The sequence below is a fragment of the Tenrec ecaudatus genome, chromosome 2 (genome assembly GCF_050624435.1).
Source record: "Tenrec ecaudatus isolate mTenEca1 chromosome 2, mTenEca1.hap1, whole genome shotgun sequence".
Lineage (NCBI taxonomy): Eukaryota > Metazoa > Chordata > Mammalia > Afrosoricida > Tenrecidae > Tenrec > Tenrec ecaudatus.
Window position 1 is genome coordinate 96510784 of NC_134531.1, and position 19296 is coordinate 96530079.

The 19296-nt window shown below is 46.5% G+C and overlaps 1 protein-coding gene across 5 annotated transcripts in view; it reads left to right on the forward strand.

Moving 5' to 3' along the window:
- Nucleotides 1-19296, forward strand: part of CAST (calpastatin) — a 121138-nt gene that overhangs the window by 88005 nt on the left and 13837 nt on the right. For all 5 annotated transcript variants that reach the window (XM_075541302.1, XM_075541304.1, XM_075541303.1 and 2 more), the window contains 9 exons: nucleotides 3900-3983; nucleotides 5332-5379; nucleotides 6670-6765; nucleotides 7463-7558; nucleotides 10218-10319; nucleotides 10530-10613; nucleotides 13746-13796; nucleotides 14541-14612; nucleotides 17835-17936. In XM_075541302.1, the coding sequence (XP_075397417.1) occupies nucleotides 3900-3983; nucleotides 5332-5379; nucleotides 6670-6765; nucleotides 7463-7558; nucleotides 10218-10319; nucleotides 10530-10613; nucleotides 13746-13796; nucleotides 14541-14612; nucleotides 17835-17936 (735 nt within the window). The remainder of the gene's footprint in view (nucleotides 1-3899; nucleotides 3984-5331; nucleotides 5380-6669; nucleotides 6766-7462; nucleotides 7559-10217; nucleotides 10320-10529; nucleotides 10614-13745; nucleotides 13797-14540; nucleotides 14613-17834; nucleotides 17937-19296) is intronic.

Here is a 19296-nt window from a genome sequence, read left to right on the forward strand (position 1 = left end):
TCTACCAGCAACTGAGAAGAGTCTTTGTTGGTAAAGCATCCAGTGTTCTAATATTTAAAATGAACCCCAGTCTCCTTGGCCAAAGCCTGACTGACTCGTGACTGAACAAGGTAACACGCCGTCGAGGGCCTGTGGAAAAACAGAAAGGTGTGTCTGCTGTCACGAAAGTGGGGCATTGATATTTTAGAAGGTTCTGGGTGGTCCCTGTTTGTACAGAGGTGGAGGTGGAAGTAGGTGAGATAGGAGGCCCCTCTTTTATTATGTGGATGTTAAAATACGAGTCCAATCGCGATAAAATCAAGTATGATTACTTCAAGATCTTAACCTGCCTTGTCAGCCCGAGCAAGCTTATATTTAGTACAAGACGTTTTACTCTTAGATGGTGTATGACACCTCAAAAGCCAGCTCCCTGCCACCCAGTCCCTGCTGGCTCTGAGCAATCCCCCGATACTATATATGTAATGATAAATGTATATGGAATATAAATATAGATGATGCGTGTTTGGGTAAAGCCCAGACTTCTGGAGGACATGCTGGGGAGATGGGGGCGTGGGGAAGGGAAGCAGAGAGTTGTGCTGAGGACAGGACAGGTTAGCAGTGGGCAGTAGAAGCCTGGGGGGCAGGGAGGGTCCCTCATGGGCCCCACCTATCTGCTTGGAGGAAGCGTGCTCATAATTGGTGCTGTCACAATGCCACCATCTCTGTTGTCACTTCCTGGTTCTGAGTCGCCAGGGAGAGTGAGTCTCTCAGACATCCAGCAAGCTCTCCCTGAGCCTGGAATCACCCTGGTCCAAATGGGCCAGTTTCTATCTTCTACTTTCCTCGAAGGCTTACCGGTGACAGTGGGGCATGACAGGGTTCGTGAAGATGAGCATGGAGGATCCGGAGAAGCGGCCGCCCTGCTCCTCCCAGACCAAGTAATGTGTGGGGGGAAATGCAGCTCTTCTGAGAGCACAGTGGGAGGTGTAGGTGCACCCCCTGGTGCAGCAAAGGGAAAGCCTGTGGCCCAAGGACAGAGTGAGCGGTCTTAGCAAAGTCAGGAGGGCAAATCAGAGACCGAGTCGTGGTTCTGACACCAGAGGGCTCGCGTAGCCTCAGTGAATTGGACTCAGGCTCCGTAGAGAATTAGGGTGATCCAGTTTCATAAATATGGAAACTTACGTTCTGGGCAGAAAGACTCTCAAAGGAACTACAATCAGCTCAGTAAAACAAGGGACCCACGGAGATGGTTTAAAGCACTCTGTGAGCAGTTTGGGGATACACAGAAATGCGTGGGACGTGTTAGCTCCTCTCAGACAGCTCGGAGCAGCAGAAAGCCCTCCACTCTCAGCCACGCGAACGCTCCTCTTCCACCCTCCCGCCTCCGGCAGCTTCCTCTTCCATTGCCGTCAAAACAGAATGGCTGGTTAGGGAGAGTCCTCGGTTCTCTGGATTGTCCGGCAGAGTCTTCATACCTGATGACAGCCAAGGCTGGGATAAGGCTCACCAAGGGTGGGACTCTCCCACCGGCGTCCACATTCCACACAAGATGGCTTTCTGTGGAAACACTGTATAATGCTTCAGAGACGGGGGACAGACATGTTTATTTTGTCAGTGAAACTGCACTATGCTTCTCTCCTGTGTTTTGGGAGGGACTGCTTAGTTGAGTGATGTCTCAGTGCAGAACACGTTTTCTCAGTGCCTACTGTGTACGAGCCACAGGGAAGGGACCTTGACAGACCCAGAGATCACCAAGGGAAAGAAAGGCTCGAGCTGTCCTGTAGCTCCCACGGCCCACAAGCCTGAGCCTCGGGGAGCACGCTGTTGCCGAGTTTGGGCTGGAAACTTGACCAATCCCTAGATTGGAGACTACAGCCACTTGATAGCACTTGCCAAACACGATGGAGTAGAGTACAATTGGGAATTGATTCCTCTTTTTCTGAGATCAAGAGGAACAGAAGTACACTTCCAAAGCCTAGGACAGTAACTGGCTCGTTAAAGGGCATCATCGTTTTGTAACTGTGTTAATCAGTGAACTGATGAGTCGGTGTTACTGTGTGCCATCGAGCCGTTCCCAATTCACAGGGAGCCTGCAGGCGAGGGTAGAGCTGCCTCCTGCAGTGCTCTAGGCCACAATCCTTCTGGGAGCAGATTGACAGTTCTTGTTGTCCCCCAGTGGCTGCTGGGTCCACATGGCTGGCTTTTCAGGGAGCAGCTGAGCTCTTAACTATTGTGTCATCAAGATCCCTTCCAGCAATCAACTGAGAGCTGCTGGCACAGGCTGTGAAATCGATTGAAGTGTGCTGATGCAAGGAAATCTCCCACCACGTTAGGCACATCAGCTCTTTAATTTAAATCCATTCCTTAGTACAGGTACAGAATATTCTATGTGATAGAACTTTACGGTTGCTTAGATGCAGAGCTTAGCGTCTCGAAGGCCGGTGATTAGCAACACACAGCCATCGAGTCAATGCTGACCCAGAGTGACCCAATAGGACAGACTAGAACTGCCCGTGTGGATTTCCAAGACTAACTCTTTACTAGGGTAGAAAGCCTCATCCTGTGGTTTTGAACTGTTGACCTTATGCTTTACAGTGTAACACATAAACTCTTTACTAAGGTAGAAAGCTTCATCCTGTGGTTTTGAACTGTTGACCTTATGGTTTGAAGTGTAACACATAATCCACTATGTCACCAGGGCCCCTTCCACCAGCAGGGTTCCTTGTAATTAACTGCAGAGCTGCAATTTTCTCTGTAAAACACTTAGCTGTTCGTGGTTCACTAGCCTACAGGGTCCTGGTGCAATCAAAAGGAGTCTTGACAAACAAGGTAAAACTCATTAGCCACAGACCAGCCAAGATTTGTGAAGGGATGCTTCCCTCCTTTCTGAACTGGGTTTAACACCAGGAGAATTGGTTGGGTCCCACACCCCTCTTCCTCCTACTCCTTAGGGGTGCTGGTCACACAGTGGGTTATGCATTGGGCTGCTGAACTCCAGGTCATTAGTTCAAAACCATCTGCTGCTCCATAGGGATAAGATGAGACTTGTGACTCCCATAAAGAATTACAGTCCAGGAAACCCACAGGGCCAGTTTTACTCTGCCCTATGGGGTTGATATGAGTCAGAGTTGACTTGACAGTAAGCATTCCTTCATGAATAACCTCAATGCTAAAGGCAGGTAACCCCAAAGCAAACTCTGCCAGCGAGTCAATTCGGACTCATAGCCACCTATAGGACAGGGTGGAACTGCACCTGTGAGTTTACAATATTATAACCCTTCACAGGAGTAGAAAGCCCTGTCTTTCTCCCACGGAGCAGCTAGTGGTTTTGAACTGCTGGCCTTGTGGTGAGCAGCCCAGCACGTAACCACTACGCCACCAGGGCAGGTAAAGGCCATGAAAATGACTGCACCGTACTTCTGTGCAGAGGTTCAGTGTTTTCCCAAGGATCTTTTCTTTTCTCTGGAGATCCTTACAAGTCACTGAGCTAAACCAGGAGTGTTGCTGTGAGCCAGGGAGTCGATTCTGACTCCTGTGGACCCCATTGGACAGAGGCGGCCTGACCGGCAGGGTTTCCCAGGTACAGATTGCCTGGTCTGTCTTTGGTACGCCGATTCGCAGCCATTGTCCATCTTCTTAGCTATTGATAATAAGGATGACCAATAGTCCCGTTTTACAGCTAACCAAGCCCAGCTGGAGAAAGACTATTCCCCCGATCACAGCACACGGAGAGTGCAGAGAGCAGGAAGCCCTCCTTGTTTTTTTGGCAGTCGGCCCACACTGCTTTCCACACAGCCACCTTCTCTCTGAACCGGTCTTCTCTACGAGCTGGCCTTCCTGTGAAGCACAGGGAGAAGAGGTGTCCTTTCCGCCTGTGCGCATTCTCCCAGTGACCGTGCCCTTTTTCTCCCTTTCGTCAGGCAAAAGCCAGAGAGGAGAAACTGAAAAAGTGTGGCGAAGATGAAGAAACAGTTCCTTCTGAGTTCAGACTGAAACCAGCCACGGTACGTCTGCGCCATGGGCACCGCGGCAGCGTGTGCATTCGCCTCGTGTGCGGTCAGTTCCCTATGCTGGAGGCTGAGCATGTGTCTGTCATGGGTCAGGCAGCAGCCCTGGAAACTCTGAAGCCGTCCCTGCCCATGACAGTTAGGTCAACTGACAGAGCGTGTGTATCTGCCCGAGTTCCAAGTAGCCATTAAAATACTCACAGGTATAAGGATGCATTGATTAGCTGTGATGGACATAGATCTTAACTTCAACTTTAAAGCAGAAGGACCTATTTAGGACTAAGTTTTCTTTGCCTGTCATGGCTAAAAGCATGGTAAGTCTTCTAACGGGGGATATAAATGCTCAACTCTTTATAGCAAACTCAAACCTGTCGTCATCATCCAGCAGACTCCAGCACATGGTGAGTGACCCAATGGGACAGAGTAGAACTTGCCTGTAGGGCTAACCCAGACCTGCAGGTCTTTCCCCCCCGGACGCACTAGGGTGTGTGTGCCTGGCCTCGGGGCTCGGGCTGAGTCTGAACCACGGGACCAGCAGGGCTGCTGAGAGCAGTGGGCAGGTCTCCTCAATGAAGGGAGTTTGGCCAGTGGCTTGGGTTTAAGGATGTTGCACTAACTCTTGCCATTATCCTTTTAAATTATGTCAGACATGTATAAATGTGAAGGAAAGCTGTGACGACTCTTAAATGGCTCTGGATGGCTGCATAACGAGTTTTTTAATTTTTATTAATATTCAGAGTTATGGAACCTCATATCTGAAAGCTGGCAAATAGTTTAGAGATGATTTTCATCCCCTTAACCCTTCCATTGTGTATTCTTATGTTTTAATCTCTCATTAAGATAGCTGCGTCTTTCTTGCCAAATAATTTGTTTTTCTCATTGCCCTTTCCAATGGGTGGAAACTTTCTTTTTCGAGTAACATGTAAATGAAAACATATTCGGTGAAATTTGTCAGCTGTCTCTACTTAACTGGCCATAGAAGCTACTAAATCAGCAAAAACATCTTGTTGGAGATGTGTAATCGTTTGTATTGCATACCAATTCCTTGTCCTCGTGCTTAAGTAGATGGTAAACGTGAACCACAAACTCACTCAAAGAGCGAAAACAAACTCCCTTCGCGTGCCCTGGAATTCCCCAAAGTCTAGGTGGTGGTGGGGGATGTTGTTGGGTGCTGTCAAGTCGGTTCTGACTCACAGGGACCCCGTGTGCTACAGAGCGAAACACTGCCTGGCCTTCCACCAGCCTCACATCTGTTCTTATGTTTGAGCCCATCGAGCTGAAAGATACCTTCTGGGACATGAAAACAAAATGCTTGTTTCTAGTAAATTTTCATTTTCACTTACAGGACAAAGATGGAAAACCACTATTGCCAGAGCCCGAAGAAAAAGAAAAGGTTAGGCAACACATGTGACCTGATTCGCGAAACACAAGAGAAGTGAGACGTATAGACGGACTCTTTGCAGGGCGGATTTTGCTATGGAGACGTTCTGGAAGCTTCTGACAGTAGCACTTGGCTGACGTCTCTAAAAACATTCTGCATGATTAGATTCCCCACGCGTTGTCACTAGCCTGATTAGAACCCATTGGACACCAGTTGCTGATGTCAAGATGGCTCTCAAAACTATGTCGTTAGCCCTGGCAGAGCCCGCTCCTAACCATGGGGTCAAAGACTCGAATGTCTCTGTTGGGCCTTTTGTGGGTAGCAACCATCTTAATGGCCTGTGACGATAACAGTAATTAGCAACACGCCCATCCCGTGCTGTCCGTGGCACTGTGTCGGGTGCGGAGGACTACATTGCTAGTCTCATGCTGCAGGTGAGGAAACTGAGACACCGGGAGGTTAAAGAGGTTACCCAGGATCATTCGACTAGAAAATAGCAGCGCCGGGCCTCCAAACATAAACCATCCACATTGGGGCGCAGATTCTGAGTCACCATGTCCGTCCGTCATTGGTTAACCCCTGTGATTAGGCAAAGCCTCCATAGGCGTCCCTGGAAGAACAAAGGTGGTAGAACTCTGCTGCCAAGAACACAGGAAAGGAGGATAGGCCCTAAGTTGTTTGCTGTTCCTTCCAGCCTATTCGGAAGGATGCCACTGGGAGGCACAGAAACGCAAAACCAAAATTCACATCAGAAACATGCAGCACAGGTCATCGTTGGGAAAGGATGCACTATGTCATTTGAACAAAAAAAAGTTCTGAAGTTTGAGTCCTAGACAAAGTCTTGACTACACTCACTGCCGTCAAGCTGATGCCAACCTTTAGCAACCCTGCCGGGTAGAACTGCCTCTGAGTGTCTAAGACCATAACGATTTATGGGAGTGCAAAGCCCTGCCTTTCTCCTGGGGAGCAGCTGGTGGTGTAGAACCACTGACCTTGTGATTAGCAACCCAGCACCAGAGCTGCTCTGGGTTTGCCTCTATAAACCACTAATGTTTTCATAGCTCAGTGTTTCATGACGTTGCTGTCCTACACTGATAAGTGAAAAATATCCCTTATTTTAAACTAGCTACTTAATCAAATGTGTTGGCATTAAGTATAGGGGTTTTCAGATGCACATAAACTTGCTTTTGGTTTTCAATCCTAAAACATATCTACTATATGTTAACAAAATGTTTTTCAACTTTTTTATATTACTACCTAAAATTAGTCACTTCTAATATACAGTTTTTTCTCCTAATGCAGCTCCTGAGTGAATCAGAACTCATTGCTGAACTTTCTGAAGCATTTGAGCCCTCTAAAAGTAAAGAAAAACCACCCACACCAACGAAGAAAGTAGAAGTATGTTCCTAAAAATGAATCTCTAATTTGGGGGTGTTTAAAATGTTTTCGTGTAATCTTCAACACACGAGGCCAAGCCCTGGGTGGCGTGACGTGGTTGATTAAGAAGCCCTTTCGGTCTTCCTTTTACATGTCTGCGCTTTCTCCTGGCTTCTCTGGGGGCCATCCTTTCCCCAGCTGACCCTGCAAGTAAAACCCCCCTTTAATCCGCTCATCCTCAAATGGGAGGCCCTGTCCTGTCATTACCCCTCTAGCAATGCTTGTTTAGCCCTTCCTCTGGCCTGCTCTGTGACTGGCGGGAAGGTGCCATGTCTCTCACCTCAAGACTGCACTCTCCGCCCTGTCTGTCCCTCAGAATGACCCCCTTTCAAGCACATGTGTGGTCATGTAAGTCTTCAAACCCAGGAGATTCCCATTCCATGTGAAAGGAAAAGTTGTGACTAAGGAATTTGGGCACCACCTTCTTTTGCCGGCGCTCAGAGAGGCTAGGGGATCTACCGCAAGGGAAAGATGACTCTAGATGGGGATCAGGGTAGCTGGGGGGGTCTCCGTGTGCCTGGACTTCTTTGCTGCTCAACAGATCCCTAGGCATTTCAGAAAGTCAGAGTCAGCAGGTGCATTGTTGGTGCCCCATTGCTCAGTGCTACAGGAACCAGTTATTGACACGGTCATTCAGAGTGCCTGCTTCTTTCTAAAGGAAGCTGAAGACCCTGCCCCAGCTCCTGTGGGAGAGACGGTGTCTCGGGCCTCGATGTGCACTATTCAGTCAGCACCAGCCAAGCCGGCTACCTTGGTGAGTAACCACTTGGCCATTGAGGATATTTTTGGGAAAGTTCTTTTCTTCCTCCTGCACACATTCCACTGGGTTTTGAAAAGCCATTTTAATCTGGCATCATAGATTTTTTAAATTCTCATATAGCTACTATATCTCATATAGCTACTATATCTCTTATATAGCTACTATATCTCTTATATAGCTACTCTATCTCTTTGGCTTTTAGGAATGTACCAGAAAGTCAGCTAGATTTAAATGTTCAATTAAATTGCTATAAACTCTGTTGTTCTTTCACCTCTGGACATTTGTTCTAGCTCCTCAGCTGTTTGTGGATACTCATACTCTACCATTTCTATAACTTTTAAGCCTGTTGGAAGTTCCACTGGCTTTCTTTGTAGAAAACTTGACTCTCCGTGACTTCCTCCCCACTCAGTGCCCTTGAGCCATAAAGACTCACAGCAAGCCCAGAGCACAGGGTGGAAGGGCCCCTGTGGGTTCCTGAGACTGAAACTCTTTACAGGGTAGAAAGCCTCGTCTTTCTCTTTCCCAGTGGTTGGTGGTTCCAAACTCCTGACTTTGTGCTTACTAGCCCAGGGTGTAACCACTATGCCCCCAGGGCTCCTGCCTTCCGACCAAAGAAGGGCAATTGCCTGGGTTCCCAGCCCTTTTTCCTCCTTCATTTCTTGTCTTCCTCTTTCTTTTTATAATTTGTGTATCTGAGGACTTGTGAGATTTAGCTGGCTGAAACAGGATCAGAGGCAGTTGATTAGCATCAAAAGGACCAATCCACCATTCTGTGAATGTAGCACGCATGTGTGAATGCCAGCGCCCAGAGGGCTTGCTTAGGCCAGCTGAGAAAAAGATACTTCGGATTGACACAGAAGTGAAACGCTTGTTTTCTCTTTTCCAACCTCCTTTCTGGGGCCCTGCTTCGCCAACTGCAGCGATGGCCGCCAAGGTTACAGTCACTTGGGGATTATGACCCCCTTGGGAGGCCGGCAGGATAGCTGGGGAGGCGAAAGGCTGGAAGATTCGTGAGTGAAGTGACAGAGAGTTGTGCATGCTCCCTGCATCATTCCTGTTTGTATAAAAAGAAAATGTGTTGAGGAAATCCAGGGAGAACATGAAATCCTACAGACATGGAAGTGTTGGTCGCGGGTGCTGTTTCTGGGTGCGTTTGTTCTTAAAAGTGCCCCTTCTCTTGACTTTTCTGTACTTGTTTTACCCGGATCCTTGAAAAAAGGCCATGCTTTGGGAAGCAGTGCGTGGAGGAACACAGAAGGTGTGTGTGAAGGCGGAGTCAGGACCAGACAGCAACTCTTTCTGGCTAAGATTTGCTCGCAGGGTCAACTTTCACCCTTTAGCTAAATGGCTAAACCGCTTAGATTATCAGGCACTTTTTGTGCTCTTGGGGCACAGTGGGTACTCACTGTGAAAGTTCGAAAGTTCAAAGCCACCAGGCAGACACCAGATGAGAAAAACTAGTCTCTCTATTCCTACCAAGAAGTCTAGTCTCAGAAACCTACAGGGGCAGCTCTATCCTGACCTGTAGAGTCCCAGGGCGTCCTCATTGCCTCAATGGCAGTGAGTTGGTAGTTTGGTGAGGAGAGCTGATGCAGTGTCCAGCCACCAGATGGCAGTAAATTACTTTCCACTCTGCTTCTCTTTCCGCAGAGGCAAGCTTTGCTTCTGAAGTGCAGCTTGGTGGGAAAACAATTTTCGGTTAAAATATTTAAGTAGAAGATACTTTGACTCTACAATTTCAATAGCTACTCACTGTGAAATCATAGCCAACTGTGATAAGAATGAGACTTTCAACCTTTTGTTGTAGCAAAACCCAGACAAGGATTTGGGTGTTAGGATACAGAAATCCAGTACCACTCAACAGAGATGGCAGCATATTGAACGGTACTTCCCATGGTCTGGGATGGACTTTTTAGTCTAGTCTTTACAAAATAACCAACAACTGCTCACAAACCAGTAACCTGATTCTATAAGGCACTGATGAGTAAAGCAAAGGAGCCCTAGTTAGGCATTGGACTGCTAATTACAGGTTCAGTGGTTCAAACTCACCAGCTACCCTGTGGGAGAAAGATGAGGCTGTCTGCACTATATAGGTGGATAGCCTTGGAAGTCCAAAGGGACAGCTGTCCTCTGTGCTGTGGGGTCACTGTAAAGTGCCTGGTCACTGGCAGAGTCACCTCCCAGGCCCCAGTCCACTTTGCCCAGTAGAAGCCCCATGCAGAAAATGCAGACCCAGCTTGGCCCCCTCTGCCCGCAGCATGCCACGCTGTCCCACGGAGAGCTGGGAAGAAGTCTTGTCAGCCCAGTAAAAATCTCTTCTGGGCCCTCTGTACAAGATCGGTTCCTCCTCCTCCTCTGACGTCAGCTTCTCCGTGAGGCCTCATTGCATGTCCTTCGTTATTTCTGAACCCAACCATGGGTTAGACCTCATGCCCTTCTAACTGTGGGACGGAGGATTTGTGCTCTACTTCTTTAACATTTTAGAATTTTTTTTGGTAAAGGTTTCCCTTCAGTTGATAGTAAGGTGATTAGAAGGTGATGTGGTTCTTATCTAGGCTCGGGATAAAGGCACGCTTCCTGCATTGTTTGATAGCACGTGTTTCAAAAGGAGTGATTCACTACCTACTAAGGATGTCCCTTCCTGTACTTGTAGAAGGGCGCAGTGCCAGACGCTGCTGTGGAAGCCTTGGCTGGTAGCCTGGGGAAGAGGGAAGCGGATCCCAAAGATGGAAAGCCTGTGGTGGATAAAGTCAAGGTAATGACAGCTCAGAAACTTCTAGCAAACCATTGTCGTTTATCTGCTCCCCCTCCATAAGTTAGGTGTTTTTGTTGTTGTTGTTTTAATTTCCCAAGAAACATGCCCAGTCACTATCTCTATTACTGTGCATATTTAGCTTAGTAAGTTGAACCTAAAGAAGCATCAGTAGGTGGGGGAATATTAACAATGAAAATAATTTTTATTCAGGAGAAAACCAAAGAAGAAAGCCGGGAAAAACTTGGTGAAAAAGAAGAAACCATTCCCCCTGATTATAGATTAGAAGAGACCAAGGTAAATGGGCTGGGAGGCTTTTTTTAATCTATTTTGTTTCAGTTATTGTTGAATCTGTACACACAGAACAGAATCTTGGGATATGAACACCCAATAGTATCAGCTCCCACATATCCAATTCCTGCCGTCCAGTTGATTCTCACTCCCAGTGACCCCACATAGGGATTGTGGATCTTTATGGGAATTGAAAGCCCCATCCTTCTCCCTTGGAGTCACTGGTGGGTTTGAACCACTGACTTTGTGGTCAGCAGCCCAGCCTTGGCCTGGCAATGCCACCCGAGCTCCTTGAGAAATCTCCTTGAACCCCAGCTATGAAGCTGAAATTTGTCCAAGTAGCTTTACACTTAGACATTAGGTGGAAGAAATCTAATGTCAAAGCTGCCCAATTATTTTTCTACTCCAATACAGGGTTTGTTATAATAGCAGAAAAATTAGAAAATTTTATGTCAAGAGAAAAGCCATCCCCTCTAAGGTGGCGGGGGGGGATGTAACTCAGGGATAAGCTGAAATAAATTTTAAAAATCCATTTAACATGGAACACGGTGGTAGGCTGGCCCATTTCCTTTATTTCAAATGTGCACATTCTGAAGAACAGGTGACGTGCGCAGACTCTCCTGAATCCTGTAGTGAAGCCCCGTGGCGAGGCAGACACCTAAACACTAGAGTGGATGTCAGCCATGCTCATGGTGAGCCGCTGCTAGAAGGCTATTCAGCTTCTACGTCACTCATAATACAGGAGTCTCCAATGGGCTCTTTTTGGCATGAGACCAGTCTCTATTTGGCATGAAGGACTAAACGGAGTTCTCCTCAATGAAAAGACATGATTCTGAATACTTTGATTCTGCTGCCTTCTTGCGTCTCAAAGTTAATTCACATGAGATGCTGACATTGATATTACCTTGGATGTGTTAGTATGTTGCTTTGCCCAGGGTTCAAGGAGCCCTGGGGGAGAAACGGGCTATACATTGGGCTGCTAGCCACAAGGTCAGCAGTTTGAGCCCACTTGCCTCTCCCTGGGAGAAAGCTGAGGCAGTATGCTCCCATAAAGATTTGTAGCCTTGGGAACTCCAAGGGGTCGTTATGCTTTGTACCACAGGGTCGCTATGAATTGGAATCAACTTGATGGCAGTGGGTTTGATTTTGGTTGTAAGGACTCTTAAGGCCATGTCTCTCTCTGTGCCAACTTTCTGTGTGACAAAAGCTGGTCCCTCCTAGGTCACCTCCTCCTTCCCTCTCTTCACTTCAGTTGCTATTCTTAAGTAAGCGGTGATTAGCCTTCCAGGGCCACTTTATTCTGCTCTCGCTGCACCCTGCTCGGGACTTTTCTCAAGCATTATGTGTTAATACTGCTTTATTACGTTTTCAGCTGTTGACTCGATCCCATGTTTAAATGCAGTATTGTTGCTCATCAATTATGCTTACAGAATGGAGGGCAGACCTCAAGTCATTGCCACCCACCCAAAACCTTCTCCAGGGGAGACAGGGAAATGAGAGGAACACACAGCTGGCATTTGAATGTGGAACAAAAGTGCTCCCATGGCCCCAAGCAAAAAGCAGACACCAACGCCCACTGTAAACCGAGGCTTTAAACCTTTATGGAAGCAGGTAGTCTCATCTTTCACCCAAGGAGCAGCTGGTGGATTTGAACCGACTTTGCCGTTAGGAGGCCAAGGCTTACCCAAAACCCAGCCCCCCGCCCAGCACTTGGATATTTCCTGCCTCTGTGGTTGAAGGGTGATGGGAAACAAGTCTGGCTTCTGCTTTTCCTGCTAGTTTAAGAATGACTAGATGGTGCGAGGGAACCTGCAGAGCAGGTGGAAAAGGGAATGACGGCGTTTCTGTCGGTCAGAGAGAAGCAGTCGGTGCCTCTAAGCCATCGCACCTGCTCGCGGTTCAGTACAACCCGCTGCCGTTGACGGGATTCCCAACAGCGGGACGCAATAGGACCGCGCAGAGTCGCTCCCAAGGTTTTCAAGACTAAGTCTTCATAGGAGCAGCCCGCCTCCTGGTCGGGTCAAACGGCTGCCCTTTCGGTGAGCAGGCTCCACATTTCAATTAACAATACACCTCAGCTAGTTTCTTGGTAGAACTTTCCATATCGATGGCCTGTGCTTGTTTATTTTTGTGTAATTGATAAGCCATCTTTTATAAAAAGCCTGGAAGGCTTTGTGGATTCTGCGCTTTAACCTCCAAAGTGGACCTTAGAGTAAGGTAACCAGATTTTAGCATTGGTAAAGCGGGACACCATTGATAAAACTCATATCCTGGGGAAATAGCCACACGGCAGCCGAAAACCGTATTCCCTAGCTTGCCGTGCATTCCTTCCAAAAATAGGGACTTTTGTTAAAAAGCGGGGCATCTGGTCACCTTTGCTCAGAGTCATTTTGAAGCTTGGACAATCTTAGTCGTGAGTTTCAGAACCTGCACTCCCCCACGCCGTCCCCGCCGCACACAGGAAAGCTCCATGGGACCAGGAGCCTTTGCCTGTTTTATTTACTGTTGAATTTCTAGTGGGGACGCAGTACAGAGCTGGGCACATTGGTGAGACGTATTAGTTGTACGCATGATTGATGTGTTAGCTTTCTGCACACAGCCTTTACCACGCCCACATGCCAGGCTGAGGGGCTGACTCTTCCCCGTGGCCCTGCGGTTCCGTGTGTACCGTCATCACCTGACTGTTCACATGTTTTTCCCCCGCACTCGTTCGGAGGCTCACTCGATGAATGTCAGCTGCTAGCAGTGCTCTGGGACAGGATAGACTAGGGCAAGACAGGTAGAAACCCACAGGCCCCTATTGGTTTCTGAGAGTAAATCTTTATGGGAGTAGAAAGCCTCATCTTTCTCCGGCAGAGCCACTGGTGGCTTCGAAGGGCCAACCCTGTGGTTCTCAGCCCAGTGTGTAACGCACCACACCACCGAGCTCCCTCTGAGGTCACAGCCATGCCTAATCTGTGCACTTCCCCAGCATAGCACGCACCTGACGTGCTTACTGTTGAGAGGTTTTCCTGAAACGAGGCCACTCCTAAGCTGTTGGTCTCCTTTAATGTTTCCAAAGGAAACTTCGAGAAGATAGGAAATGATTCCATGTCATGTTGGCTTATTTTCATTGTGTTTCATTGTCTCCTCGGACAGGATAAAGAGAGAAAACCACCGCTGCCAGAGGAACCCCAGCCACAGCTCCCAGTAAGCAAACCAGTTTTCTCAAGTCTCTCTTTCTGGGTGGGTGATTCAATACGTACTGAGCTTTCCTTTAGTTTGTTTATCAACATGTCACTAGAACAAAAACCAAACTCACTGCCATCGAGTTGGTGCCGATTCATAGTGACCCTGTAGGACAGCAAACTCTATTAGTTTCTGAGACTGTAATTCTTTTTTTTCTTTAGTTCTTTAATACTTCCCCCCCCCTCACCCCCCTAACACTATCATGACCCCAATTCTGCTTTACAAATCCAGCTAGGCCAGAGCATGTGCACGGGTATAGATAAGAGCTGGAAACACAGAGAATCCCGGACAGATAAACCCTTCAGGACCAAGAATGCGGGAGACGGGGAATGGATCACAATGATCTACCTATAACCCCCTCCCAGTGGTATGGACAACAGAAAAGTGGGTGAAGGGAAAGACATCGGTCAGTGTAAGACATGAAAAACAATAATTTATAAATTACCAAGGGTTCAGGAGGGAGGGACGGTGGTAGAGGGAGGGAAAAAATGAGGAGCCCTAGACTGTAATTCTTTATCAGAGTAGAAAGCCCTGTCTTTCTCCCGAGGAAAAGCTGGTAGTTTTGAACCGCTGACATTGTGGATGAAAGGCAAAGGGTAAACACCAAGCCACCAAGGGCTCCTTACCATGTCCACTAGGAACCTTATTTTGAATAGGAGCCGGAATGGCAGGTGATGTTTGCTGATGCAGGTCTTGGTTTTTCAGTCCATGAATGAAGACCTCCTTCTCGATGCCTTGTCTGAAGACTTCTCCGGTCCCCAGGACACCCCACCTCTAGTAAGTCTGGATCATATTTGACCTCCCGACACTTGGTATGGCAGAAGTAAATGGAACCTGTGACTTCGCTTCTGACGTGGGGGCACAGAGACTGCATCACAGATAAGGATCCCTGACCCACCAAGGATTCTGTCAGGCCCACTGGTTGTTTTCAACAGTCTGAATAATTGGACCAATGAGCAAAGCTTCAGGAAAAATACTTGAATTTTAGTTTACCTAAAATTATTTCTCAGAGAATATTTGTAAAACGTATCATTTTCCAAACTTCTCCCAGGAGAGCTGAGCTCTGTATGAAATAAACAGATGAGCCCTCACAGGAGAATCTGCCTCTGAGAGGTTTGGCAGATGTCTAGCCATTTTTTTTTGGTGAGTGAGGCATGTGTTACTGGTTTACAGGAACCCAGCTCCTCAGCTACTGAATTTGTTGTTGGAAGCTAGCTGAAAAGCAAACTGTAGAGTCATCTGTGGACAATGACATGGGAACCATTCCCCACACCCCTCTGGAAGCACGTTGCCTCTGCCCCCAGCAGACCCTCTCTGCATCCCATGGCCTTCCACTGTTCATCCAGCAGACTGCAGCCTAGTGCAGACAGCGCAGGAAGACTGTAAACAGTAGCCCAATAATATGCAATTGTTACAGATATTACAGCGATGAGCAAAACCTCTGCTCAGACTGGGGGGTGCAGAACACGTCCCTAATGACTGTCCTCCTTCTTGCTGTCAATAGTATTAACAATAGTAAGGTTGCTTGCTTTTTTTTTTTCCCTTTTAAAAATCCAAACATTTTGAAAATACAGCTTTGAATTTTATTTGTGCTCCCCTGACCACACAAAGAAGATAAAGTGCAGTGATAGCAGAGACGGAGGGAAAAAAAACTTCTCTAAATTCCCGCTCTTAGAAAAACCAATTATCCAGCAGAGGGAAACATTTGAGTGTGTAAAAGCTATAGTTAATAAGGTTGAAAAATCAAGTTGAATGGTCAAAATAGAAGACTATTTGGAGTAAAGTCCGAGAACTTTGGAGAAAAAGCATCGTGTAATTTAAAGAGAGAACTATGTAAATGTCCCCCTCGGTAACCCTGAAATCAAGGATCAGTTCAAGATGGACTTTCAAGATCAGTGATAAGATGTCCTAAGGGAGAATCTAGGAGAAGCAGACAAAGCAGTGTTCATGAGGCAGACTTACTACCAAATATTCCTTTAACAACCACAACGAAAAAGATGAGCAGTCCTATCTGTTTGTTGAGTTTTAAATTTAAATTTTTAAAAGATTTAACCCAATAGCCATCCAAACGAGAGCAGCTGTCAGCATGCTGGAAGATGGACTCAGCAGTTCTACGTAAACGGCAGCGATGTTTCTTTGGAAATAACTCTTGGTGAAATGCCAGCAAATGCGAAGGAAAAAAACCTTACAAATAAAATACATTTCCATTTTTCAGTGAGAATAATATGACAATCAGCATGAGGCGGTCAGCTAAATTATTAATAGTTGAGAATCCTTAGTTGGATCTCATAAAATGTCAGTGTGTCTGTCTGTCTGTTATAAAGGTCTTGTGTGTCTGAAAGCACTGGCAAATATGGTAAAGATCATCTTACAAAGAAAATGATTGATATTCAAATTGAGAACTATAAGGGTCAGCAAGAAAGAACAGTCAAGTTATAAGAAAATAATGTCCCAAGAAGTGTCCTAAATAAATTATAAAGCTGTATAGTTGGAGACCCTTAATAAAAACAAAAGAAGTAACAGTAGAACTATTGCTAAGCTTCCATCAGACATATAAACATAACTTCTTTATGTGTTTAATGCTCAGCGTTCCCATGTGATAAACTGTCCTTTAAAAGATGGCTTTCCAAAAAGAGTGTCCTATGAAAATCAGTCAAAGCCACTTATATCTATAAATGTAAAATTGACTAATGAGTAGGGCATAGCAAATTACTCAATTCATTTAGACTTTTCAAAATTAAACATTTACTCATTCAACAAGCAGGAAAAACACCATAAGACAGCAGGATATAAAATAACAGCAAACAGCTATGTCCTCTTAGATGTATTTGAGAAAAAGATAATAAAACTCCTACCATACACCACATAGTTTAAACAATAGCTTTCTAACACTTTATCTCTATATTATATGATTGAGATAAAAAACTACCTGATAATGATCTAATGCTGGAAGCAAGGCCGGAGGGACGCAGGCATGTCCTCGCATTACTGTGGCAGGATGGCTTCTGCAGAGCATTGAGAGGCCAGTCTGTCAGAACAAAGCCTGCACCATAGAAATTCTAGAAATTGTCCAGAGTAATCAGTGACAGAGAAAGCCGAAAAAGCTGCACCCACTTAACTGTACAATAGGGGATGTGTAACTAGACCGTGGAGCTCTGCATCAGTAGATGGCTGGGCAGCCAGTAGAGTAACACATATGAATATGAAGTACAGTGTAATATTCCTAGGAATATGAAACAGCAGCAGTATAATAGCACATGGGACTTTGAAGTCGCACATCGGCATAGGAAGGAGGACACCATGTAAGAGAAAGGGTGGAATTGTCTTGAAGGTGATGTAGCCTGATACTTCGTATGGATCGAGACAAAGCATACCCACGTGAAGTCTAGCACTGATGAAACACACAGCTGTCCTCTAGCTAGTTAATATTTCTTCCCCTCACTATTATGGTCCCTGTTCTACCTCATTAATTGTGTTAGATCTTCATATGTTCATTTGTATAATTAAGCTTATTCAATGCATGAAAACCAAGATAGATAACCCTCCAGAAATATAATGGGAGCAATGATTCCCTGAGGGTCTGGGGAGGGCGGGGGAGCTGATAGCAATGATGACTGTATCACCCCACTCAAGGGGATTGGATAACAGAATTGTAGGTGAATGGATACATTGGATAGTGTAAGTTAAGGTAAAAATAATAATATATGATATAATAAGGATTCCTGGGGGATAGGGTGGGTGAGGGAGGGGATAAAAGGGAGTTGATATCAAAGAGTTCAAGAAGAAAGAAAATGTTTTGAAACTGATGGTGGCAGCAATTGTACAATAATGCTTGATCTAATTGAATTATGGATTGTTGTAATATCTGTAAACTCCAATATGATTAATAATAATAATTTAAAAACTATCTCAACCAGTTATATTAAAGTGATGACATTTGGGGCATCATTTTATATGCAATGTATTACTGAAAAAATTTTAATTTTTTTTTTACCAAAGAAAATCGATGATGCCAAACTTTCTGCTGTCATCACCGAAGTGGTCTCTCAACCCCCTGTGCCAGCCACCCACTCTGCGGGCTCACCCCCTCAGGGGCCCCCGGTAAGCAGCCTCTCTTTATTATTGTTGTTGCTTATTTTCATGGTGGCATGTGTACAACAAAACATATGCCAATTCCAGGGTGTCTAATTCTGTGACACTGAGTACATTCTTTTAAGTCGTATAACCATTTTTCCTACTCTTTTCATAATGATTCCACTACCATTGTTATAGACTAGGACACACTTTGCAGCAACATGACTCCTTGGGGAAGAATCCCCAAGGTAAAAAAGAGGGGACCCTTTTAGGGAAAAGAAAACCCAACAAATCATCACTAGGGATCCCTTGTCTTTCAGAAGGGTGAGCACCAGTTAGGGACTTGGGGGACAACCAAGGACCTTGAAAGGATGTTTGGGAAAGTATGTGACACTCATCTGACAAGGGTAAGAATGGTGCCTGATTAAAACCAGAAGTGCAGCAAGGTACACACAAGTATTTAGATTTTTACAATAGTTTCACTTTGGGGATCGTTCAGTTTCTCCTCCTCTATGATTTTCCTGGCACATGCTATAACTGACTACCCGCCATCGTGTAATTCCTTTTTCCCCACCACCACTACACAAAACCGAGCAAAACGTGTAGCCTCTCCTGAGATAGCCCTGGATTCCTCCCACGCCCACCAGCCAGCGCCTGTCATTGTCATGCTCGTCCTAGGAGAACCTCAGCATCAATATTGCTTTCGTTATCCACGTGTCCTGAGCCCAGGCTTGTGATGCCTAATTACGCATGACACAGCACATCCAAAGAAGGAGGGATTGCCCCGACCACCCCTCCGCCTTGGGGTGGGTCCATGCACCCAGGACTGGTTTGCTAGATGGAAGTGAAGTGGCTTGGGGGAAATCAGTGATGTTGCTTGGCCTTTTGATGTCCCATCGAAGCTTGCTTACTGCTGCAGTCTGAGTTTCTGAAGAGATGTACCTTCTTTAGAACCTCAGGATCCTTTGAAACTGTCCTGAAGCTCAGACAACACAGCCCAGGTGGGGCCGGGGGTAGCTCCTCTGTGGACTCCAGGGAAACCAATACAATGTGTGCGTGAGAGAGAAAAGGCGAGAAAACATAGCCCCGGGGATCCAAATCCTCATGTCACAGAGAGGACTGCCCTAATGCCGCACCAAGGAAGGCTGTCGGGATTAGCCTGGGCAGCGTGGATACGCTTACTGCCCTGGTCAGCACTTCTCCCCCGAGCTGAGGCTGGCACGGGACAGGCGGCACCTTCTGCTGTGTGCGCAGGGTTGCCATGGGTCAGACCCACTCGATGGCACTACCAGTAACAACCTGCGTCAGGCTGCCTTAGGGGCTACACCCAAGCGTTCCACTCCCGTAAAGAGGCAGTCTGGGGAACCCACAGGGGCAGTTCTGCTCT